Source organism: Hyla sarda, chromosome 8 (assembly GCF_029499605.1).
Source record: "Hyla sarda isolate aHylSar1 chromosome 8, aHylSar1.hap1, whole genome shotgun sequence".
NCBI classification, from domain to species: Eukaryota; Metazoa; Chordata; class Amphibia; order Anura; family Hylidae; genus Hyla; species Hyla sarda.
The window spans coordinates 195,904,865-195,931,711 of record NC_079196.1 but is presented as its reverse complement, the minus strand read 5'-3'; the positions used below and the strand labels follow the sequence as shown (position 1 = coordinate 195,931,711).

At 43.1% G+C, this 26,847-nt stretch overlaps 1 protein-coding gene across 4 annotated transcripts in view; it reads right to left on the bottom strand.

The window, feature by feature from the left end:
• The window catches only part of MAD1L1 (mitotic arrest deficient 1 like 1), a 790,601-nt gene that overhangs the window by 749,611 nt on the left and 14,143 nt on the right, over positions 1-26,847 (bottom strand). For all 4 annotated transcript variants that reach the window (XM_056535643.1, XM_056535644.1, XM_056535642.1 and 1 more), the window contains exons 6-9: positions 22,770-22,851; positions 20,741-20,871; positions 16,471-16,585; positions 15,907-15,968 (exon numbers count right to left, since the gene is read on the bottom strand). In XM_056535643.1, coding sequence (XP_056391618.1) covers positions 15,907-15,968; positions 16,471-16,585; positions 20,741-20,871; positions 22,770-22,851 — 390 coding nt within the window. The remainder of the gene's footprint in view (positions 1-15,906; positions 15,969-16,470; positions 16,586-20,740; positions 20,872-22,769; positions 22,852-26,847) is intronic.

The following is a 26,847-nucleotide window of genomic DNA, read 5'->3' as shown; positions in this document are numbered from 1 at the left end:
AACAGATTAATCAAAGCTAGACAGAGGCGGCAAATTGCTGTGATACCATCTACTGAGATAATGTTAGCAGAGCACAATGCTGAAGGCATACGAGTCTGCCATACCTGCTGAAGACCGTCAAATTCCAGGTTCTTTTCTGCATGCTTACCACGTTTGGTTTAACTTTATATTTCCTTCTTTACCTCTAAGAAAAGTGGTAAAAGTGATGAGTCACGTGACGATCCTACAGTTCCCAATATGGCTCAGTCTAAATCACTAAGTAAGATATCAAGAATATTAGCGCTAGAGTACAGGGGATAGCATTTCCAGCAGCTCTATGACATTGTCAGCCTATCATTAAGTCTTCTAAAATAATGCCCCCTAAATCCCTCTCCTCAGAGGTTAGGGCTGTAACAAATATTCTATATTCCGCCCTTGTATTATTATGCCTCAGGTGCATTATCTTGCACTTATCCACATTAAACTTTAGTTGCCAGAGTTCTGAATAAATCCTTTCCCATTCGGCATATCCCTCCAGGAACACTGTGGGAGATTTAGCAAAACTTGTGCAGAGGAAAAATGTAGCAACCAATCAGATCCCTTCTAATATTTTTGACAAGGCCTCTGCAAAATGTAAGAAGCGATCTGATTGGTTGCTATGGGCAACTTTTCCTCTGGACAGGTTTTGATAAATCTCCCCAATTAACCCGGTTACATATCTTTGTGTCATCAGCAAAAAGACCAATACCTTACCATCGATACCTTCTGCAATATCACTGATAAAGATATTAAACAAAATTGGTCCCAGTACAGATACCTGAGGTCCCCACTGGTGACAAGACCTTGCTCTGAATATTCTCCATTGACTACAACCCTCTGTTGTCTCTCACTCAGCCACTGCCTAATCCACTCAACAATATGGGAGTCCAAGCTCAATGACTGCAGTTTATTGATGTGGGACAGTGTCAAAAGACTTACTAAAATCTAGATATACGATGTCTACTGCCCCTCCGCCATCTATTATTTTAGCGCTGAAAACATCTCCCTTGCATCATCATCCCTGTATGTGAAGGGGGGGTGGGTGTAGAGTGTAACAGCTGGAGGCACCCATATTGATATATCAGTGTTTCCCTGGGTGCCTCCAGGCACAGGGAGATGTGTTCAGCGCTAGTGCCTCCATTCCTCCCACGACCTCACTGGAGAGTTCAGCAAAACTGCAATTGGGCATGCTGGGAGTTGTAGTTTTGCAACAGCTGAAGGCACCCCGGTTGGTAAAAACTGATATATTATTTATATAATTATATATCAATAATATATCACTGTTTCCCAACCATACCATTGTTATTCTGTCACAGTATGGGGGTATTGTTCTTTCTGGTAGGGTGTTGTTATTCAATCACGGTATGGCAGCATTGTTGTGTTCTGGTATGGCATTGTTATTCAGTGACGGTATGGGGGTATTGTTCTGTTCTGGCATTGTTATTCAGTGACTGTATGGCAGTATTGTCCTGTTCTGGTATGGCATTGTTATTCATTGACGGTATGGGGGTATTGTTCTGTTCTGGTATGGCGCTTTTACTCAGTCACGGCATGGCGGTATTGTTCTGTTCTGGTATGACAGTGTTATTCAGTCACGGTATAACATTATTATTCTGTTATGGTGTTGTTATTCAGTCGGGATATAGTGGTATTGTTCTGTTCTGGTATGGCAAATTTATTCAGTCAAGGTGTCAGGCCCAAGGCCTGATTATGGAAACATACATGTGTTTTATAATTGCATCTATGTATAAACTAAGACCTGGGGGGTGAGGGGTCATTCAGATGGTGTATCCTTTGTTTTAGTGTATTGCAGTCAATTGGGGCCTGTCTGCTGTTTTCCTCTTTTGAAGTCAAAGGCCCTTTGAAGTAGCAGGATGTAAGGGGACTCTGGTCCCATATACGAGATAAGAGATGCCCCCACCTGGTGGGATCAGAGGGGAGGGGGGAATGGAGTCCCTCCAAAAAGGAGATCGATCTATTTAAAACAATGCTAGACTCAGGTTGTTCAATGCTGGGCACAAGCTGACAAGACCATCCTAAGAACAGTACTCTCTCTCATGGACTGATACCATCATGCTGTAAGAACTTCATTTTTGCTTTCTGAACTTGTCTTGCTTAACTCTTTTATACATTTTTGTAACTGTATGTTTATTTTTATGCATAGCACGGTGATACCTTTTATCAGATTAAATGTTTAATCAGCTCTGGTCTTTGATCTCTAAATATATGAGCTCACCTTTCTGAAGGTAGCTCGGGTGAAACACGTTTATCTAAGGGTTAATTTGGTGACTTACTGGGACTAGTAGTGGATACCCAGAGGTCTGGCGGCTTTAACCCTTGCACCATCACACTCTCTCTAGCGTCTTGGCTGGACCGATAGGGTGTGATCGTGACACAAGGTATTGTGGTTCTGTTCAAAAAAATGGGGAAACACAGCTTAAGCCTGAGGTTTTGCCTAGGTTGGTAAAAAATCCTTGCACCAGCCCTGAGTAGGTCGCCCACCAAACTTAATGTTATGGCAGACTTTTGTGAAACACTTTAATATGGGAAAGCCCCTTTAAGAACACAGCTAAAATGCAGATGATGAAATTTATGTGGTCACAAAATTACATGACCTCAAAGGGCTATACACAAACACACACAGCTAATAATAGTATATTCTAAAGTGATACCGTTTACTCTGTCCATAATTCAGTAAGATCCCAATAACTAATAGAGGTTCCCTATAGAAATTTATTTTCAGGCTACTTTATAACAGATCACAAACCCCCGATGCCTGTTCTGCTAATATTCTCAGCCCAGGGAATGCAAGGAAAAGTTCAGAATACACCACATGTAATAGTAATTTACCCTCTAAAGTGATGTTCTGAAATTAAGTGCACAACCTCTTGTAATATTCTATTAGTACTGATGGAGCATCAGCACGGCAAGGCCACACGACACATTTTGTTGGCTGTATTTTCTTCCCAATGAGGCACTGCAGTTTATGCATGTGTCAAAAAATTAATCGGAAGAGTGGCCTCTTCATCTTCCAATCACAAGTAAGTGACCTTTTCCTGCCTATACACTGTCTATTTAAAGGGGTACTCCGGTGAAAACCTTTTTTCTTTTAAATCAACTGGTGGCAGAAAGTTAAACATATTTGTAAATTACTTCTATTAAAAAAATCTTAATCCTTCCAGTACTTATTAGCTGCTGAATGCTACAGAGGAAATTCCTTTCTTTTTGGAACACTGATGACATCACGAGCACAGTGCTCTCTGCTGATATCTCTGTCCATTTTAGCAAACATGCATAGCAGATGCATAGTAGATGTATGCTTTGGGCAGCATGGTGGCTCAGTGGTTAGAACTGCTGCCTTGCAGTGCTGGGGCCTTAGGTTCAAATCCCACTAAGGAAAACAATAAATTAAGCGTTATTTTTATTATAATAACGTCAGCAGAGAGAACTGTGCTCGTGATGTCATCAGAGAGCATTCCAAAAAGACAAGAATTTCCTCTGTAGTATTCAGCAGCTAATAAGTACAGGAAGGATTAAGATTTTTTAATAGAAGTAATTTACAAATATGTTTAACTTTCTGCCACCAGTTGATTTAAAAGTAAAAAGGTTTTCACCGGAGTACCCCTTTAATAACCTTTCCAGCCATTGAAGAAAATCTCACTGGTCTGACATAATACAGTGAAATGTAGATATGGAAGAGGGGGATGCAGCTGAACACTCCACGAGACTGCATGTGGTAAGGAAAGATGGAGATATAAGTAAGAAGGCATCTGATCGGTTCAGAGTATTAGACGGTACTGTAGGGTGCAAGCACTGACAGCACAATGGAGAGCACAAAGAGTTAAAGGGAACCACATGCCCAACAAGGTGGTTCCTGATGGCTTCTGCCTGCCCCACTGGCCTTGATTGATAGATCTCTACTATACCCAAACAGGGCAGGAACAATCAATCAAGGTAAGTGGGGTAGTGAGAAGTTACCAGACAACACCCAATGACTTATGGTTCAGGCAGCATGAAAGTGATGACCCTTTTAACATGGAAGTCTAAGTAAATTAGCTCTTCAGTAGGAAAAAAGCTGGCTCTTTTTTTGCCGCCTATTCGAGATACCTATTCTGTATATCAATAGCTAACTACAGGGTGGGCCATTTATATTTTTATTTATGTTTGTGGCATATTAGTATATGTGAGGGGGGAAACTTTTCAAGATGGGTGGTAACCATGGCGGCCATTTTGAAGTCGGCCATTTTAAATTCAACTTTTGTTATTTCAATAGGAAGAGGGTCATGTGACACATCAAACTTATTGGGAATTTCAAATTACATGTTCTAAAAAAACTCTCTACACCAGCTTGGCGATCTGCCCAAGAAGTGGAGTTACCCCTCTTCAGAATTAGGAAGCGAAATACACTTACAGAAGTCAGGCAGAGGGTTGCAAAAGAGACTAATATGTAAATTAGGCAAAAAGTCTATTTCTTATCATTGGGATTCTACACTTGGGATCGCCACAAAAATACCATACTTATAAATCAATGCTTCAATATTTTTCTTTTCTTTTTATATATTCAGACTTTCCCATTTAATGAAAGTACAAACAAAATCATACCAACATCTTAAGGAAAAAAATTGTAAAAAGTGATAACGTGTAACAGAGCTTCATCGAGAAAACTGCCATGAAATCGAACTTTGGCCTGTAATCGTCAGGTCATATAGGTCATCCGAAAGTCACAAGGAGGCATAAAAAAAGTTAAGAGAGGATTCTAATAATAGACCAGACTTGTCCCCATTTTGCCTTCCCTGTGCCGAGTAAAATCAGCAGACTCAAGCTTGATCTGTGTAGCCCCAGGCAGTAGGTCAGTCGCATAGTGTCATCTGGCTTCAGCAAGCAAGGATCAGAGATGCGAGAAGAGAATCAATCCTACAGAGAAGTGTCTGTGCACTTCTTAATTCAATGCCAAAAACTGAGAACCCCAGCGGACAATGCAAACAGAGACACAAACGGCAAGAAGAATGATAATGTATGATAAAAATATATATTGACAATGTGCATAAACCATTTAATGGGGTTCTCCATTAAGAAATTATTATAGTCAAATCAACTGGTGCCAGAAAGATTTACAGATTTGTAAATTACTTCTATATAAAAATCTTAATCCTTCATCAGCTGCTGTATGCTCCAGAGGAAGTTGTGTAGTTCTTTCCAGTATAACCACAGTGCTCTCTGCTGACACTAGAGGTATTGGAAGGGTCAGCACTCGAGCTCGTTGTGGTGCACACGGAAAGCTGCAGACTTGGTAGAGAAAGAAATCCCGGCACTCACAGTTATCTTCTGCCAAACGTCAATCTTCTGCCTTAAGGCTTTGGCCGAAACGCGTCCTTTTGTATATTGCACTGTGTAAATAAACACACTTCGTTTGGCAGAAGATAACTGTGAGTGCCGGGATTTCTTCCTCTCAGCTGATACCTCTGTCTGCATCAGGGGAGTTGGGAATTGTAGCAACAACTGGAGATTCACAGTCTGAAGACCACTGCTATAGATCATCTCGAAGGCAAAGAAGAAAGGGCTGTTCAGAATAGACGAGGACCTCCATCTAATAATCTGCAACTCTGAGAAGCAATCCTGTCCATATGGGCCAATATTCCTGCAGAACACATCTATGTGGTTCAGAACACCAAGGGAGTTATCGAACAAGCAGACGCGGGCAACCAACTAGATGGGGCATACATTAAACACTAGCAGAGTAGTCGGCGTTCCCCTCTGTTCCTACCAAAACCTTGTGGGAGAGGAAAACCATCAGTGACACTCTAGTCTTCATATCTCGTCGTCATATCCTGTCCCCTGAACTAACTATTCTCTACACTTGCTTTTTGGACAGTCGGCAGGATGTTTAAGGGTATGGTTCCACGTAGCGCATACGCAGCACATTTCACGCTATGCAGCGGGAAATACTCTGCATATTCTCTGATGAGCATCCCTGCCGCAGCCCTAAGGTTTGGAGGCAGATTTGCATGCCAGCACGACTGTGGCGTGCGGACTCGCCAGCAAACCTCACTGCACACAGGGCTGCGGCAGGGAAGCCTCGTGTGTCTGCTTATTGGCGAATACGCAGCGTATATCCTGCTGGACAGATTATTCAAAGCGTAAAATAAATAGTTTATGTGCCACGCAGGACTATACCCTAAAAGTCTCTGCAGCCCAAGAGTAACACAATCAGGATATTTACCAGAAGTCCCATAGACTTGCATGGGACTTCATAGAAATAAAAAGTAAATAAAAAAAGTACTCCAGAATAGGAAAATTGTACTCCATACTGCCAGCAGTCAAAAAATTAAGAGGTACATCCCCCCGTGCCTCCGGTAACCTGATCCGGTCTCCGCCGCGATCCTCTTCCTAGTTGCCGGTGGTCGGCGAGTCATACTGCGCTCAGCCAATCACCGGCCGCAGCGAAGTCCTGACTCGGCCGGCGATAGGCTGAGCGGCAGTGTGATGTTTTCGGCCCCAGCAGTAGGTGCGGCAACCAGGAAGAGGATCGCAGCGGAGACCGGAGCGGGTTACCGGTCACACCGGGGGAGCGAAGGAAGGTATGTACATCTTTATTTTTTTTTACTGCTGGCAGTATGGAGGACAATTTTCCTATTCTAGAGAACTCCTTTAATTGAAACATAAGTAACAGGTCTAACATAAGTATGTTGAGTTTATATATATATATATATATATATATATATATATATGTGTGTGTGTGTATGTGTGTGTGTGTGTGTGTGTGTGTGTGTGTGTGTGTGTGTGTGTGTGTGTGTGTAAAAGGGGTAGTACGGAGACAGCATTTCTGGTGTGAGGAGATTCAAAGGAGATTAGCACTCCACTGGGCATACACAGATAGATAGATCGATCGATAATATGGTATTACTATATAAACTACATTTATAACAACTTGTAGGTTTATTATTTTAGGAGTTAATGCTTTTATTGCTCTTATTTACATGTTTTATATGGAGGGCATTTTGGTAAGTGGGTTCATTTTGTTTTTTACAGGCTCCAGTAATTCAGGCACACAACAGCATTGGTTGGTCAGACAATGTCTCTTTAACCAGCAATCATTGTAATGCAGTTCCTTAGAACTGGCACCCATCCTGGGACCGGGCACTTATTACAATGGCATGGCATGTGTTACCCATTAAGAAAGCAAGAAAAAAAAAATTACAACAAAAAAAAAAAAAAGAAAATATTCTTTTGAGGAGAACAATTTAATTCAGCTAAGGCTTGTAATGAGCTGCAGTGCAATTATTAGTGAAAGCCCCATCACTGGAAAGTTGGCAGGAAACAAGTGTTAGTCCGTGTTAGACATTTGGATATAATCCACAAATCTCTTCTGAGAAGCCAGACGCCTCTATGAATGGCAACGGTCCACGCATGCAGCAATAGAAGACATTAGTGCACGTACAGTCAGGTGGGAAACAGACTGAGAGCCTGTATTCTGTCACTGCACAGGAGACCATTGGTGGATGTATCAAGTCTGTCGCCTCTCATTTATAGAATCAATCAATCAAATGCATTGAATGTGGCCGTGCCAGCAGTGTCATGGTTAATAAGAAAGAGGATCGACTGTCACAGCGCAACTTAAGTATAACAAAACATTTGTCATCTTTCTAACATACATATATGTATACATTTTCAAGATCTGTGCTTGCTGTCAGTGAATGAAAACAGTTTTACACTTTATGCAAAAGTCTTCTGCACCTGCTGACTTAATTTGGCTTGGAAAACTCACTAAAATGTATAAGCACCCTCCTCACAGATTGTGCCAGGGGAAAGAAAGGTGGGGCATGTTAAATTTCAATTCCTCCACTACTTTGTTCTCTGGGAGATAAGCTAACGCCAGAGCTGTCTTTTGGCTTCTTGATATAGGCAACACATGACCGCTATTAAAGGTGTATAGGCACCTTTAGGATACATTCTCACATTATAAATATATATATATGATACAGCAGCGATGAAAACACGGCAGCAGTCCAGAAGTATGGTGAATAGTGGCTTTATTATCACCAAGAAATGTACAGCGACGTTTCAGCCACCTCAAGTGGCCATCATCAAGCCTGGCTTGATGATGTCACATGGCTTGATGGTCACGTGGCTTGACGGTGGTCATGTGAGGTGGCCAAAACATCGTTGTACATTTGTTTGTGATAATAAAGCCACTATTCATCATACTTCTGGAGTGCTGGCGTGTTTTCATCGCTGCTGTATCTAGAGGGACCTAGGACCAGGGTCCAACCACAGCCTGCACCCACCTACTCGAGTTTGAGTGCTGCTCCACCTGCTAGCTATAGATAGATATACAGCAACAGGAGAATACAGCAGCACACTGCTAGCACAAAGATATAGATAAAACATGAGTATATAGATAGAACATGAAAATCTATACAGCTGTAATGCAATAAATGAAGATATGAAACTATGAAAATATGAGGTACTTAGCTTGCAAATTTGGCGCCAAATAGCGTGGACCGTCCCACCACGGTAAGGTGACCTCATTCTGGGACGGACCCTACACTGTGTATATGCCTCTGTGTGAACTGTATTCTCCTGTTGCTGTATATTTAGCCCAGCAGCTTGCACCTGCAGGCCAGGTTTTTACAATAGTTTGGATCAATAGTGCTGGCCAATTTATCCTTTGGTTGTATTACACATACGGGGGAGTGGCTACCTCCATGTTGGCTCCTGCACCCCACCCACCTCCATTAGGTGTATATAAGGTGCCTTGGATGTTTCACACCTTGCAATGCCTGTTATATTGTTCACAAAGAGGCATATACACAGTGTAGGGTCCGTCCCAGAATGAGGTCACTTTACCGTGGTGGGCCGGTCCACGCTATTTGGCACCAAATTTGCAAGCTAAGTACCTCATATTTTCATAGTTTCATATCTTCATTTATTGCATTACAGCTGTATAGCTTTTCATGTTCTATCTATATACTCATGTTTCATCTATATCTTTGTGCTAGCAGTGTGCTGCTGTATTCTCCTGTTGCTGTATATTTAGCCCAGCAGCTTGCACCTGCAGGCCAGGTTTTTACAATAGTTTGGATCAATAGTGCTGGCCAATTTATCCTTTGGTTATAGATAGATATAGATATATGCTGCAGATTTACTGCTTAGGAAAATTCACTGCTGCAGATTTTTTATCATTTAGGGTCCATGCCTATTATGAAATTTCCAACTGGGTGGAGATTCAGTGTAATAGAGACAGGTATCGGCACAACCTAATTAGTGCTTGCCCCTCTCGTAAATACAGCAGTTTCACTCCACCATGGAGCTTAATCAGGTTAAATGACGAAGCTCCATGGCAGAGTGAAACAGCTGTAGTTACGAGAGGTGCAAGCCATGGCGTACTCTTCCTGCAAAGCTGCTTTTTAATGCACAAGAAATAAAGAATCGCCATTTCACCTGACTGGTGAGTGCCTCCCGAACATCTTTTTATCATACTTTTTAAAATGGAAACACCACCTTCAACCGGCAGTGTATATGACCTCTATATCTCTGTTGTTTCAGCTCAATGATGTAAACAATAATGTTGTCATTCACTGATAGCAAGCCAATATATTTGTGAGAAACTGAAGTACAAAATATATTAGAAATTTTATAATCAACAAGCATCATGGGATCTGTTTCTTAAACACACGTCGTTCACGCCTAGATTTTGCTCCGGACTTAATCCCTGTTATACCGTCAGTGGTAAAATTTGCAGTGACAGTATGCAACAGAATAAAAGTGTTGCAAAATTGGATATTTTCAGCATGCTCATAGTTCTGTGCAGAAAATATCTGCAATATGTGGTTCTCATTCTGCTCATGTTCCTGTAAATGTTGCAGAAACATACTGACAAAATATGCAACATTCACTCCCTGTAGCCTTTATAGAGTTTATCATAGAAATGTTTATGTCAAGGAGAATGCTATAGACTCCTGTCGGAAATAATGGAGAAGTGAACAGAGCCCTAATCTTTGGATGCCTTTTTTGACATAAGTGATGCAGGGCAACTGAACAAAGTGTCAGAGTCATTTGAAACTACTAAGGCTTGGTTTACACTGCAACATATCAGTCAGCAGTCCATCAAAAATGGGTGCCAACGTAAACTGTAACAAAGGCCAACGGATGCTACTTATTTCAATGGCCTGTTCAAACTCCACTGAAAATAGCGCATAAGGCCTGAACACTGACTCCGATCAGGCAATTGATATGAATGGCATCAGTTGCCCTCTGTTACAGAATACGTCAGCATCCCGTTTCCGGCGAGACGCCGATGTTTACATCTGATGGAGTCACTAACGCAGTGTGAACCTAGTCTTTGAAAGATGCTGGCAAGTGCTGTCTGCTTAGGTAGCCCCCCGGCTCTGCATTGCTAAAGCACGTTTCTTACCAAGCATGTCAACAGGTCGAAACATTCCCTCTCCATCCATCTCTATGGGAAAGGCGGAGAAAAAGGAATGCTGTGTCTCCGCCTCTCCCATAGAGATGAATGGAGGGGACATGTTTCTACCAGATGACTTGCTGTGTGTGTGAAACGTCACACACAGCAGCTCAGCCAGGGCCGAGTCTGACCTCCCACGATCAGAAATTTCGTACCACTGGACATATTCTTTAATGCCTATGGGTTTAGAATGGCATGCCCTAAAGCAGGGGTCTCGAAACTGTGATCTGCTGTATAGGTATGCTGGGAGTTTTAATTTTGCAGACTCTGGAGGTCCACAGTTTGAAGACCACTGTCCTAAAGTTTCTTATTGGTGTAACATCTAGGTGTCGATATAATTACCCCTATGACTACAGGGGTCCCTCAAGTTACAATATTAATCGGTTCCAGGACGACCATTGTATGCTGATACCATTGTATTTTGAGACCATAACTCTATGCAAATCTGGTAATTGATTCTGAAGCCACCAAAATGTCATCCAAAAATAGGAAAAAAGTGAGGAATAAAGAAAAATAAGTTGATAACTAATACTGTACAGATAAAGCAAATCCTTAAATATAAAAGTAAGAAAGATCTGCTGGGAGCTGTAAATCACTGTCTATGTACAGGACAGGAGCTTCTTCAGGGTCCTGTACAGTACACACAGTGTCCTAAAAAAGTTACATGGAGCCGCCCTCACCTGGTGTCCAAAGGAGCAGCTAACCCTGGGGCAGATAAAGAGTAGTACAGAACATGTAATACCTCTCTGTACTGGAGGGGGCGCTACCAGACAGGAATTCACTTTAGTAATACAAGGGTTTTACCAGTGAATGCCCATTCTGATTGGTGAGATCTTTCAACCATTGACACGTCTCACAGATCTGGACTGTCTGTAGTATTGTATGTTGAGTCTGGTTTCAAATTACAATGGTCCAGAAAAGACCATTGTATGTTGAGGGATCACTGTACTTGCATCTCCATTATGTCATTACATCCTTCACATCCTCCATAGCTCTCCCTGGTGCCCCTGGACCCCAATCTTCCATTAGCATTTTACAGGGAATTTTCTTCTTTTTTTTTTAATTGGAATCAGCATGAAATCTGCCCGAGGCCAATTATTAAATCGTGGCCATCAATTATTTCCTTGGGGCGCAATTAAATGCCACCCACCCCCACTTCCTACCATGCTTTAATAAATACATATTCTCTCTCTGAATAAGTTACTCCATATTATGTGGCTTAATCAACATTTCACTGCTTCCCCCGAATAATTCTACATGAAGATGTTATTAGACTGGAGAAGAAAAAAAACACAAAAGTAAGAAAAAAAACTTGTCACTCATTTTCATTTGTCTCCTGCTGCTAAATGACTTCATTAAACAGGAACAGCTTGAGGTAAGTAAAAGCTATTTTTTTCCCCCACCAACCACAAAGTTACTTAGGTGAAATACTGAGGGAAGGACTGTGGCGAGGCGAGGAGGGACGGCGTACCAGCGTCCGACCAAATGCTACAAGAACTAGCGCCTTGCATCATGCGGGAAGGGAGGGGGCGGGGTGGAGTGACAGATGCTGGTGATTACGATGGAGATCAGAAACACATATGGAACCATTATAATTGGATTTCATTATGAGCGGAATACGGGTAAAAGTAATTTACTGGTAAATCACCAGCTCTTCATATTCCCATTCAGGAACAAATAAGTATTCTAGGAAATATGTTATTTTCAGTCTTTATTATTTCCTTAAAAATAAAAAGCGTCCCATTTTCTTCATAGATGAGGCTGTAAAATCACTGAATGAGCAGCAGTCAGGTGTTCCTGCTTGTTTTCTAGGTTTATTATTATTGTTACCTTAATAAAATAGATATTTTCTCCATAAAATGCTGTGAAATCACTGTGAATCAGTGGCAGTCAGGTATACCAGCGCTGAAGATTATATCTTGTCTCAATAGACGTAATTTGTGGCAACAGGACCCAATGCAAATTATGCACCAGCCCTTACCCACCACTCATTTGCAAGGCTGAGGTCTGCAAATGTGGGTTTCATTATGCGCCTGGGCCCGAGTGTAGCTGCTACCACAGCAACCCCTAAGGGCCCATTTACACTCCATATTTTCAGAATGGAATTCCCTTTGGAAAATACGGTGCAGCAACCTCTCATTGCTCTCAATCTGCTGTGGAAATTCTAGACACAAGATTCTGCAGAAAGAATGAACGTGTTCATTCTTTCCGCAGAATTCACTTTCAAATGAACTGCTGTATATAGAGATGGCGCATTCCTGAGTAGTCTTAGTGCCGACGTGTTTTGCCAGCCCCTGTTCAAGAAGGAATCTTCACCTAAATATCTCCAACCAGAGATTTGGTAGTGTGACTAAGCCATAAAAGTCTGACTACTGCCACCCCCAATGATCACAAGATGTTCCAAAGTGTGAATAGAGCGATGGCTTATCATGCCTGCTACCACTCCATTCACTCACTATGGGACCACCACAGATAGCCAAGCACTGTATTAGTCTATCCCTGTCAATCCTTGGTTATCTATATCAATCCCATAGGGAGAAAATAGAGTGGCAACATGCATGCTTCACTCTAATTACAATGGGGAACAAGAAACCCCCATTCTCGTGATTATTGGGTGCCCCAATGGTCAGACACCAAACGATCAGGTACTTATCACATATCTTATGGATGGGTGATAAAGCTTTAATATTAAATAAACCCTTTTAAGTGTACCCGACATATCAAAAGATGTTTAAAAATATGCAAGGTTTTGGTAGATTGACCCCTTGAAGTGGTGACAATGAGATTTTAGTGCACTCACTGCTGTTATTGAACTCAGAAAGCCTCCTCCATGGTGCACAGTTGTTTCCCATTCGTCCCTTATTTCAGGAGGTGAGACCAGATCTGGGCTGCCAGTAGAACTTAAACCTGGTCTTTCTTTCCCTTAGCTGCCTGGCCAATCACAGCATAGCACAACACTTACTCCTCTTCTCCTATGCCATGACGTTGTGCAGGTTAAAGTGCACTTGACAGAACGGTTTGGCTCTGTGCTGGCAGATGATTTACAGTACAATACTATAAATGGTTTGTGAAGGGGTTACTGATTACTAGGTGAACAGAAAGGAAGAAAGCAGCACAGCAAGGAAAAGGTTACACTAAGCACTAAACTGTAGCTGAGATAAAAGAAAAGCCTTGATTTCCTTTTTTGGGACAGTGTGGATCCCAAGGCTCACAAATTGCAGATAGAGCACCGAAGCTCCCTTGTCCTTTCCTGTAAATAGCAGCAGTTCAGCAGCTTCCCTTTTTCCTGTGTTCTATATTTCTGTCTCTAGTGCTAGAGACAATATTCCCCTAACAACGGGCAGTGGAAAGCAAAGTGAAGAGAATGGAGACACCTAGTAGTCAAAACTCTCGAGTTGTTTTCTGGGGTAAGGAGTCATTTTGTAGTTTAGAAATTTACAAATATGTTACAGATGACATGCTATTAAACAGAGAAATGTTAGGTGAAATGACCATTTAAGGACAGCCAGCTGCCCGCTATATATATGTATGGCAGGCACTCTAGGTGCTAAAAATTTTGCAGTAAATGATTTTGCAGTAAATGAAGAGCGAATGATCAGTGCAGGACAAAGGAGAGAAGAATAGTCAAAAAAGTGAAAAAAGGGGATTTTTTTTTCTTTTAAGATTTCTTACAAAGTTTTACATATGCTCTTATGCTCTTTCACATTTGTTGAAAGGGCAGTGTGTATTTAATCTGGCTAAAAATACCCCTGACCTAACTAAGTTAAAATGGACCTGTCAGCAGGCAAACAGTGGGGTTATTAAGCACATGGCTAGATAAAGCTGGTCATCATGATTCAGAGCATACCTTTTTTTTATCTCCATAGTACTTTCCAGCCCCGAGATATAAGCCTATTTGTTAACAGGTAAATGAAGCTCAAAAGCCCACGGGGTGTTCCCCAGAATGACAAGAGCCCAGTTAAGTCCAGCCCATGTCCTCTTCATCTAGTGGCTGTCAGTCAAATGGTGTAGGTGCATAAATAAGAGTACATTGGACTTACTGGGGAATGCCCCCTGGGATTTTGAGCTTTATTTACAGAGAAGCCCTATCTAGCCATTAGCTTATGCAAAAGATGAGAGATGCACAGTGTTCAAACCCCTACAAGGGTAGGTGGGTGCCAGACCTCAAGCTTGACCAAGGCAAAAACGTTCCAAAAATAGTAAAAAATGGAAGACGGCACTCCAGTATTGGTGTCCAAATTCAAGAAAGGTGGTTTATTGATCCCAATACATACAAAATGATGCAACATTTCGACCTTACAATAAGGTGCTTGATAAAGATAAGGTCGAAACGTTGCATCATTTTGTATGTATTGGGATCAATAAACCACCTTTCTTGAATTTAGCCATTAGCTTATTTACCCTGCTTTCCTGCTGACATATCTGCTCTGTAAATGTAAAACCGTATGGGCTGTTTATTTTGTAAAAATCTCATCTCAGTATTTATAGTACTGTGTTATGTTTGATAAAGAACAACCTAACAAGTCAAGTGAAAAGTTAGTACTGATACCATAATAAACTCTAGAGCTGCATTCACAATACTGCTTGTGCCTCAAGAAATACAGTCAACAGTTTATGTACATATATACCCATAACAGCTTAGCAAACCTACTATAAAGCAGCCAGACAATTTTGCATCTCCAACATAAGATTCAGGACTTTCTTCTTAAAGAGGTATTCCAGGAAAAAACTTTTTATTATTTATCAACTGGCTCAAAAAAGTTAAACAGATTTGTAAATTACTTCTATAAAAAAATCTTTATCCTTCCAGTACTTATCAGCCGCTGAGTTTTTCTTTTCTGTCTAACTGCTCTCTGATGACACCTGTCTCAAGAACTGTCCAGAGTAGGAGCAAATCCCCATAGCAAACCTCTTATGCTGTGGACAGTTCCTGAGACAGACAGAGGTGTCAGCAGAGAGCACTGTCGTCAGGCAGTAAAGAACAACTCAACTTCAGCAGCTAATAACTATTGGAAGGATTACTATTTATTTAATAGAAGTAATTTACATATCTGTTTAACTTTCTGGAGCCAGTTGATCTAAAAAAAAAAAAAAAAAAGTTTTTTTTCCTGGAATAGACAAGTAATATAGACCAGCCTGACACAGGTCTGATGACCTGAACTGAAAACATAATTGGGATATACAATGCTTTTAGTTCAGGTCATTACATCCACAAGCAAACCAGGCCTTGTGTTCATAAAACAGATGCAAATATGCATCCATATTACACTTGCTTAAAACTGGCCAAAGAAAAGAGAAACAGCGTCCAACAGTAATGCAAATTACTATTTTACTTGAGTACCAGATGTTTTACATAAAAATAAAAATAAAAAAAATTAAGTATACTAGACTGTTTACCACATATTTACACATTAGGCACCTACTTAATGCTGAGGCCAGTAGTTTGCTCCATGTTCTCCCAGCTCTTCAATTTCTTAAGAATTTTCTACATTGCAAAGAAGAAGAAAAATCACATTCAGAAAAAAATTGTCAACAGACAACTTACATTAACATTTAAAGTGGTACTACAGCATTTAAAAACTTCGTAGTTATGGAGCACAGTGCTCGTATATCTCTGGCTCTTCTATAGAGTATGCATGAAGTGTGTGCCCATCCCATTGCCTTATACATTTGTGAGATTTAGGGTCCCCATTCTGGAGATCGTGATGGGGATTCAGAGGTTGCTCCCCTTCCAATCAGACATTAAGTTTTTAAAATGCTGGAGTACCCCTTTAAGGAACCTCACGCAGGAAACTGCCAGAAGAGCTTTCAGCATCTCATTTCACTTGCAGCAGCTACTACAAGGAAAATGCAGTATAGCATGTGGCCATTTAAAGGAACGGATGTCCATTTTTATTAGCGGATCTATATTATGGTTTATAGTGGGAGGGATGACCTCCACATGGAAATTACTTGTCTATATTATGATGTAATCATGTGTCACATACTTCCTTATCTAGCTCTAAAGCAACCAGTTCTTCCTTCATTCGGTCATAGCGTTCAGCAGCTCTGCGCAGTGATTCCACCTCTTCCTTCAGCAGCGCATTATTTTCTCTCATTTCCCTGAATAATGCAGAATAAAATAAGACATAAAATCATGCTAAACAATAATCCTTAGTGATTTAGTGCTTTTAAGTTCAGTTCACTCAAAGGAAATTCTGTACAAATTCCGATTGCAGCGGCCTCCTATCCACTTTAATGAGAATCTGCTGCTCTGCTTACACTTCGGAAGTTCCGCTACAGAACTTCTGATAAGAAACTGGATTACAGGGAAAGACTGAACCTGTTCAATCTTTTGGCGGAATTTGTCAGAAAAGTCCTGTCTGTTAAAGATACAGCGATTTGTCCACAGAAATCTGGATCATTTCTACTTCAGGAAGAAGGCAGAAATGCAGGAAGATCAAGATCTTAATGAATTTCTGTAGCATGACCATACCCTTAGAAGTCTCCAATGCACTTTAAGAAGCTTTAATAACATGCACTTACAAGAACAACTACTGTAGGACAACTGTGTGCATAAAATTGGGAATTATTTTATGACAAAAACATTTAAAGGGGTACTCCTGTGGAAAACTTTTTTTTTTTTTAATCAACTGGTGCTAGAAAGTTAAACGGATTTGTAAATTAATTCTATTAAAAAATCTTTACCCTTCCAGAACTTTTTAACATCTGTATGCTACAGAGGAAATTTTCTTTTTGAATTTCTTTTTTGTCTTGTTCACAGTGCTCTCTGCTGATACCGCTGTCCGTGTCAGGAACTGTCCAGAGCAGCATAGGTTTGCAAAAAGGAGATTTTTGTTTACTTACCGTAAAATCTCTCTCTCGGAGGATCCATTGGGGACACAGACCGTGGGTGTATGCTGCCGTCTCTAGGAGGTGTGACACTATGGTAATAAAAAAAAGTCGGCTCCTCCCAGCAGGATATACCCGCCTTCAGGCCCTGAGCTAATCAGTTTAAGTTCCAGAGCAATAGAAGGAGACCAACAGGTCAAAGAAAAACCCAAAACTGTCCGAGAACCAGAAGAAAAAAACATAACTGAACACACCATCGGACAGAGAACCAAAGGAAACCCCAAAAAGGGCGGAAGCTGTGTCCCCCAATGGATCCTCCGAGAAAGAGATTTTACGGTAAGTAAACAAAAAACTCCTTTTCTCTATCGGCTCCATTGGGAGACACAGACCGTGGGACGTACCAAAGCCATCCCTTGGGCGGGCAGATAAGCAGTCAGGCAGACGGCCGATCCACTGCCGCCTGCAACACCTTATGCCCCAGGTTAGCATCAGCCGATGCGAAGGTATGAACTTTGTAGAACCTAGAGAGAGAAAGTGTGCAAAGACGACCAGGTAGCCGCCTTGCAAATCTGCAAGGCCGAGGCTCTATTCTGGAGAGCCCAGGATGCCCCAACAGAACGGGTAGAGTGAGCCACAACCCTGAAAGGAGGAATCTTCCCCTTACAGCGATAGGCTTCCGAAATGGTGGACCGAATCCACCGAGAAAGTTGCCTTGGAAGCAGGTTGTCCCTTACGACGACCTTCTGTAAGGACGAAAAAGGAATCACACTGGCGAAACGAAGAAGTGATGGAGAGATAAGACCAAACAGCCCGAACTACATCCAGCTTGTGTAGTAAGCGCTCCTTAGGATGAGAAGGAGCAGGACAAAAAGACGGAAGTACAATGTCCTCATTGAGATGAAAGGCCGAAACCACCTTAGGCAAAAAGGAAGGATCTGGCTGGAAAACAATCTTGTCCTGGTGGATCACCAGAAACGGAGAACGGCAGGAGAGAGCTGCCAACTCAGACACCCTCCGGATGGAGGTGATAGCAACAAGAAACGCCACTTTCCATGAAAGGAGGCGGAGAGACACCTCTCTAAAAGGCTCAAAGGGTTCACCCTGGAGGGCACTCAGAACCAAATTCAAGTCCCAAGGGGGAGAGGGTGACCAATAAGGAGGAACAGAATGCGCCACTCCTTGGATGAAGGTCCGGACATGAGAATTAGAAGCCAGGGGCCGCTGGAAAAGAATAGCAAGGGCAGAAACCTGACCTTTAAGGGAACTGAGAGACAACCCCAGTTCCAAACCCGACTGCAAAAAAGGAGAGAAGACGGGGAACCAACAAGGTTACCGGGGAGAAGTCCTGAGCTTCACACCAATGAAAATAAGACCGCCAAGTACGGTGGTAAACTCTTGCGGAGGCGGGCTTACGAGCCCTGAGCATGGTGTGAATGACTTGGGAAGAGAACCCACGGGCCCTCAAAACCGCGGTCTCAACCGCCACGCCGTCAAATGCAGCGACTGTAAATTGGGGTGGGAAAGAGGACCCTGAGAGAGCAGGTCCGGACAGAGCGGAAGGCGCAGTGGAGCGTCGTCCAGGAGCCTGACTATGTCAGCGTACCACAACCTTCGAGGCCAATCTGGAGCTACCAGAATGGCGGGGACATCCTCTGTTTTGAGCTTTCTCAGAACCCTGGGAAGGAGCAGAAGGGGAGGGAACAGATAGAGTAGGGCAAACCCCGCCCAAGGAATCACTAGGGCGTCCACGGCCAGAGCCTGAGGGTCCCAGGACTTGGACACAAAAGGAAGGATCTTACGATTGTGCCGGGACGCGAAGAGGTCCACGTCCGGAATGCCCCAGAGGTCGCAGAGTTGCGCGAAGACCTCTGGATGTAGAGACCACTCGCCGGGGTCGGGTGAGGACCGACTGAGGAAGTCCGCTTCCCAGTTGAGCACTCCCGGAATGTGAATCGCCGAAATAGCCGGAACCTTGCTTTCCGCCGAGATGAGAATCTTGGTCACCTCGGCCATGGCTGCCGAGCTGCGAGTGCCGCCTTGTCTATTTATGTACGCCACGGCCGTAGCGTTGTCCGACTGGACGCGGACAGGATGGGACTGAAGACAGGACTCCCAATGAAGAAGACAAAGAAGAATCGCCCGTAATTCCAATATATTTATCGGAAGAAGCGTCCAATTCCTGAACACGCCATCCCAGCCCGACAGGCTGGCATCCGTTGTAACTACCTGCCAGTGAAGGGGAACAAATGACCGCCCTTGGAGAAGACGGGGGGAGCGGAGCCACCAAAGCAGAGACTGAAGAACTTACCTAATGGAGTCTTCAGTGAAGTCTTCAGTCAGCTTTAGTTACCTGCATCACGCCTGGCTGCTATGCGCGAGCGAGGCAAGCAGGGAAATAAGGGGACCCGGACCCATGAGGCACCAACCCAGATGCTGACCGTTGGCAAGGGGGGGGTTGAACAGCGCATATACGCAATGTCTGTGCCCGCTTACTCGCAATGGGGAAACAGGGAACCGGAGTCTGTGAGTCCCCACCTGAAAACAGGAAAGAAAAAGGAATAAAAAACTAACACGTCCCTTTACTAGGAAAACAAAAAATCAGAAGACCTGGTCTGGAGAATCCAGACCATGTCCACCTCCTTCTGACACTAAGCTTAAAACTGATTAGCTCAGGGCATGAAGGCGGGTATATCCTGCTGGGAGGAGCCAACTTTTTTTTTTATTACCATAGTGTCACACCTCCTAGAGACAGCAGCATACACCCACGGTCTGTGTCCCCCAATGGAGCCGATAGAGAAAGGGGGGTTTCTCCTGCTACGGACAGTTCCTGACAAGGGCATCAGGTGTCAGCAGAGAGCACTGTGAAAAAATTCAAAAAGAAAAAACCTCCTCTGTAGCATACAGCTGCTAAAAAGTACTGGAAGGGTAAAGATTTTTTTTAATAGAAGTAATTTACATATCTGTTTAACTTTCTGGCACCAGTAGATTGGCTGTCCAAGCATGCTGGGAGTTGTAGTTTTGCAACATCAGGAGGTCCGCAGGTTGGAGACCACTGCAGTATACCCTGTGTTATTCTCATTATATGCTACGAACATTGACTTGCAAATGGCTAAAACCCAGACATCATCTGTAAATATTTGTCAGGATCAAACCAATATATGCTGATCACTTTGCATTTGTCACTCTAGAGCGTCTCCAGAATTAAAACTGTCTGCAATGAATTCAGGCAATTTTTCACAATAGCCACAATATGTAAGGTTTCCAATGACTGTATCCTATGTGGGCAGGGCAGTACCTGCACAGGGAATAGCGGTATTTACACATTATTCCCCCTGCAGTCTGTATACACATTCTTTACACATTCTTGTCATTGTCTCACACCCTGTAAACATAACCTTATAGGACTACCCCCCCCCCCTGCTTTACCTGTGGTAAGAATTCTCCTCCCTTAGCTGCTGTAGTTCCCTCTCAATCTTTGGTAGTTTTTCCAGATCAGACTTCATGTTCTTCACAATGGCAGCATCCTGCTCCTGAGATGACAGTTTCTGTTCCAAGGTCTGTGAAATGTAAAATAAACGGGTTATTGGTAACAACGTTCAACACTAAACATACAGACCAACCAACCGACCCCCGGACGAAGGTCAATGGACCGAAACATGTGTAGGGGTGGCGGCATCCTGGGACTTCTAGTACTATTCGTGACTATCTCTGGTATGTATACACTGTGGTTGTTGCTTTAAGTTTTTACTGATACTTATATGTGGCGTTAGTGTAGTCTGCACTTGCACTTTAAGGCTTTTTAGCCCAAGCTGTTTGCCGCCTTGATATTGATTATATAAAGCTGTTATTTCACCCTGTGTCTACAGTACAATTTTAATACAATGGTATTAAATTATTGTATGTCCCAGGTATTGCCGCCTTTTGCTGCCGATTTCTCCTTTTTAACTTTTTTTATGTATTTGAACAATGTATTTCAATAAAGATTAATTATTTAATTACCTATGTTAAATAGCTCCTGTGTTCTTTGTGTTATTTGTATATTTGGAGTCTATATAGATTATTATGGTAGTCAGTGCCACATTTATCTGAGGGATTTTCTCTGCTGTAAATTAATACTACTATTCCCACTTTAGGGGTTATTATAATAATTGCAGGGCTAGCCCCTTATAGTATATAGGTAGAAATATCATACTCTTGTGCATGTTTTTGCGTTTATACAGACCAACCAAGTACATACAGGTGGCGAATATGCATTTTCCTTAGTACTTTATCTTATGACTTATCAGAGGGTTAGGGTGGTTTCATACAGTTTTCTGTGATTCTTTGCTAAACAATATTGCATCCAGATGTTACATGAAAATCTAAAGTGAAATATAAAATGCACTACAAACAATGAGGTGGATTTATTATCAGATTTGCACCACTTCTATGGCACATGCAATATTAGCCTTATAGTTAGCAACATTTCTTGCCCCTGCCACTTTCCCAAACTGAGGATAAAAAGTTGGTAGGGTTTTTTTTTTTTTTGGGGGGGGGGGGGGGGGAGGTGATCAATAACTAACATTTATTACGTTTTAAACCAGAAAAGATGAAAACACAACTCAAATCTATGCCAACTCATAGAAGATTTAGATTTCATTATCTGTCAAGAGGTGCCTCTTAACATATTTTACTTCACTTGTATGAAATACTAGTCTTAAAGGGGTACTCCGCTGCTCAGCGTTTGGCACAAACTGTTCCGAAAGCTGGAGCCGGCAGCTTGTGATGTCATAGCCCCACCCCCTCATGACATCACGCCCCACCTCCTCAATGCAAGTCTATGGGAGGGGGCGTGACGGCTGTCACGCCCCCTCCCATAGACTTGCATTGAGGGTGTGGGGAGTGACGGAATGAGGGGGGCTGGGTTATGATGTCACAAGCTGCCGGCGCCGGCTCCAGAGTTCGGAACGGTTTGTTCCAAACGCTGAGCAGCGGAGTACCCCTTTAATAAACCTGCCTCAATGTGTTTTCCTTGGTGCTGTTTCTCAATCACAGAGACATGCCAGAAGCTTTGATCCATCGGGGTCAGGGAATTGAGACACCCCCTCACCACCACCACTGATTGCTAAAATAAACTGGTATAAGGGCTCAGCTAAACACTTCTCTCTCCTGGCTTCAGAAAACTAATTCTACATAAAGTCTATGGAGTCAATCTTTTGCAGTGATGAGGACATGAGGAAAGAAGCATTCATCTGTGCCCTTCTCCTCATATGTTCTAGCCATCATTGGGGTCTCAGCACCCAAGCCTCACCCAATCAATTTTTTGACATATATCTAGGACATTTTTTTTTTTATTTAGCATCTGAACCTGGTTTTTATTTTTGCATGTACGTTTGATATGATTTACAAGGATATACAGTAAGGTTGTTGTTAAGATGCCATTTGCCACAGTAATATACATCAGTAGTTTACCAACCTTTATCTTTAATTCATAGTCTGTAGTTAACACCTGAAGTTCCTGTAAAGCCTGTGTTGTGTGAGTGCTATCCTGCATCTTCCTGAAAAACACGCAGCAATATACATTACATAAATATACGACCAAGAACAAAGCCATGTCATCTATGTCCAAAGAGTTTCCTCGAATTTACTCTATGAATCAGTGTTTCCCAACTACTGTGCCTCCAGCTATTGCAAAAAGCACAAAACAACTGGAGAAACCCATTGGTTGGGAAACCCACGTAAGGTTTAGGCATTTGTGGTAGCCTGGGGGATGTGGGGTATGGGGAGTGTAGCTTTGCGGGTATTAAAGGGTGCTTGTTAAGCCTTGCTATTCGAGACACCAGGGTGAGGGCTCCTCAATCAAGCTTTTCCTACCGCCGCCCTTCCCAGGAACGATAGGGAGGTAGACGATAATAGGTTTGAGGTAATGAATAATAATGGATTGTCCACAACCGGAGAACCGGAGAGCTTCTGTAAACAGCGTTAACTTTACTGAAGATTTTCTGTACACTTCATTAACATAACAGTCTCTCATCAATACAGCTTCCTTTTGGAGATTGACAATGGTTGGGACTTTAGCTTTAAAAGTCTTTAGTCTATTGCGCTGCTCCACTGGATTTAGGGGAATTAGTTGCGGTCCAGCAGTCAGGCTAGCATTAGCAGGAATTAAGAGTAAAACTCATGATTTTTGGTCCTGCTGAGGCCGTAGGTTTTGAGGCCTAGCGCGTCTTTGAAAGTTGCGTAGCACACCGTCCTGTTAGTCCGGCATCCACAAGACCAGCAACCCTTATATGGGCAGGGACTGGACTAACGCCAATTGGTCCATACGGATGTCAATCACCATTGCAGAGATTTGTGGGTAACACGTGACCCAAGGACCTCATAAGGTCCTGCAACATACCATAGAGGTTACCAGCATGGTCACATGACCGAAGGTCCTGCAACGCTGAACAAGGTAAGTACTACACATTTCTAAACAATATAGATATAAATATTAATATATACACTTATTAATACTAAAGTTAAACTTAAGGAGAGGCGACTAGGGTTGCCCCACCTGAGGAACCCTACCTGAACGTAGTTACTCTGACTTTGGGGACCGCTACACTAGGTACTGGATGCAATACGGTACCGGGACACCACACATTGATTGTAAAAGGGGACTTTTACTATAAAATAAAAACAATTAAGATGCAAGTAATATTTTTCTCCAGGTCCTGCAAAGTTTGTTTACCATAGTTTTGTGATTTTCTTCATTGTAAAATTTTCAAAACATATATCCACTGCCAAAATGAGGTTTGCTGTGTATTATACCTTTCCCCTTGCTCACATTGTGTGAGCTCCCGGTAGGAGAAAGTGGGCGTTCCCCAGCAAGTACGACAGCAATGAAGTCTGCGAGAGCTGTGCCTTGCCATGCCCTGCACGCACTTACTGAGTTTGGTCTCCTGTCAGGCCGGGAGTAGACCAAACTGTTTGACTTGGGCAGGGAACCTGACAGAGCCACCTAGTGGCCAGTTTTTCAATCACATTAAAAACATATAAAGGTTGAGAATTTTTAAAGCAATATGCATACATCCAAGTTGCCAGCTTGTTAGCACAACTGGACGTATGCATATGTACTAGCGAACAGGCTGTCATTCGCAGTCGGGGTCGTGCCGGTCCCGGCAGCATTAACCCCCATAGATGCCGTCATCAATCCTGATCACGGTATCTATGGTGTTGACAGGGGGAGGGTGCTCCCCCTGTTCACTAACGTCGGCGCTGCGATACAATCGCAGGTCGCCGCTGGTTGCTATGCCAGCAGGAGGTCAGATGATGACCTCCTGTATGCCTGCTACAGAAGCCTGTGAGATCCAGCCAGAGGCTGGAATGCACAGGCTATAGTGTGTAGCTCATCAGGTCATACTGTGCTGCAGTACAGTAGAACCGGTAAAAAGTAAAAAAAAAAAAAATTTAAAAGGTTCTTCAATTAAAGGATAAAGTATAAAAACATTTTTTATAAATGGCCCTTTCCCAGCAAAAGCCCTGTATTATCATAAAAAAAATAAAAAATAAATACACAAATCATATCCATACTAGGTATTGCCATTCCCATAATGACATGTACTATAAAGTTATAATGTATATTATCCCGCACGGTGAATACCGTAAAAAAACAACAACAAAAAAAAGTGCAAAATTCGCCAATTTTGGTACAAATCGCAGGATTAAAAAAAGATCAAAAAGGTAGCAGGTATCGCAAAAATTATGATAATAAAAAGTACAGCTTGTTCCGCAAAAAATAAGCCCTCCCTCTATGGCGTCGTACAAAAAATAAAGTTCCGGCTTTCAGAAAATAATAACACAAAAAAGGGAAATAAAAGAATCTTGCTCAGAAAAGGAAAAAGAACATAAAAAAATATATAAAATGGGTATAATCGTATCGACCCACAGAATAAATATAACATCACTTTTACCGCACAGTGACCACCATAAAAATATTAAAAAAAAATTTTAAAGCCAGAAATTTTCCAAAATTCACCACAATATGTCACGAAAAAACTATTTCAGAATCACTCCATTTAAAGAGACACATGTCAAATAAAAAAATTAAATCAAAAAGAGAGCATGGTCATTAGGGTAGAAAATTAGTCCTTAACCCCTTAAGGACAATGGACGTACTCCTACGCTCCCATTTCCGAGTCCTTAAGGACCGAGGACGTAGGAGTACGTCCTGTCCTTTCCCGGCCCCCCGCCGCTAGCCGGAGGGGAGCCAGTGCCCGATGCCTGCTGAAATCGTTCAGCAGGCATCGTGGCATATCGCCCAGGGGGGTCATTATGCCCCCCCATGTCGGCGATGGCCGCAGATCGCTGGACAATTCAGTCCAGCGATCTGCGGCGATTCCGGGTCAATCGGGTCTCCAGTGACCCGGTGACCCGGAATTACTGGCTGATCGGGGCTGTCAGAGACGGCCCCGAACAGCCAGAGCCAGCAGGAGTGAGGTGGCACTGGTGCCACCTCACGATCGCCCTGATTCGTCGGCCGGATTACCGGCCGACGAATCAGGGCGCCTGCTGCGGGTGTCACTCCCGCACCCGCTCCGCCCCTCTTCCGGAGGACGTGAGCGGGTGCGGGAAGACGACCCCCGGTGCTGGGGACCCCGATCCCCGGCGTTAATGTTGGGATCGGGACCCCAGGAGCGACGACGGCGGCGGCGGCGGGACTGACCTGCGCGACAATCAAGCAGCAGCAGGAGGTGAGTGACAGCCTCCTGCTGTTGCTTAGCAACAGCTCCCAGCATGCAAAAAGGGCATGCTGGGAGCTGTAGTTATGCAACAGGAGGAGGCAGACCACCACAACTCCCAGCATGCACTTATGGGCATGCTGGGACTTATGGTTTTGCAACAGCTGGAGGCACATTCTTTCTATGGAAAAGTGTACCTTCAGCTGTTGTGTAACTACAACTCCCAGCTTGCACAAACAGCTTAAGGGCATGCTGGGAGTTGTAGTGGTGCATCTGCTGGTTGCATAACTACAACTCCCAGCATGCCCGTTGGCTGTCGGTGACTGCTGAGAGTTGTAGTTTTGCAACAGCTGAAGGCACACTGAGTTAAGTAGCAAACCAGTGGGTCTCCAGCTGTTGCATAACTACAATCCCCAGCATCCCCAGCCAAAGTAGTATGCCTCCGGCTGTTGCATAACTACAACACCCAGCATGCCCTTTCGCTGTCCGTACATGCTGGGGGTTGTAGCTTTTGCAACAGCTGAAGGCACACTGGTTGCAAAACACTGAGTTTGTTGTCAAACTCGGTGTTTCACAACCTGTGTGTCTCCAGCTGTTGCAAAACTACAACTCCCAGCATGCACTGATAGACCGTACATGCTGGGAGTTGTAGTTTTGCAACAGCTGGATGTCCCCCCCCCCCACCAATGTGAATGTACAGGGTACACTCACATGGGCGGAGGATTACAGTAAGTATCCGGCTGCAAGTTTGAGCTGCAGCAAATTTTCTGCTGCAGCTCAAGCTGCCAGCGAGAAACTACTGTGAACCCCCCGCCCGTGCGACTGTACCCT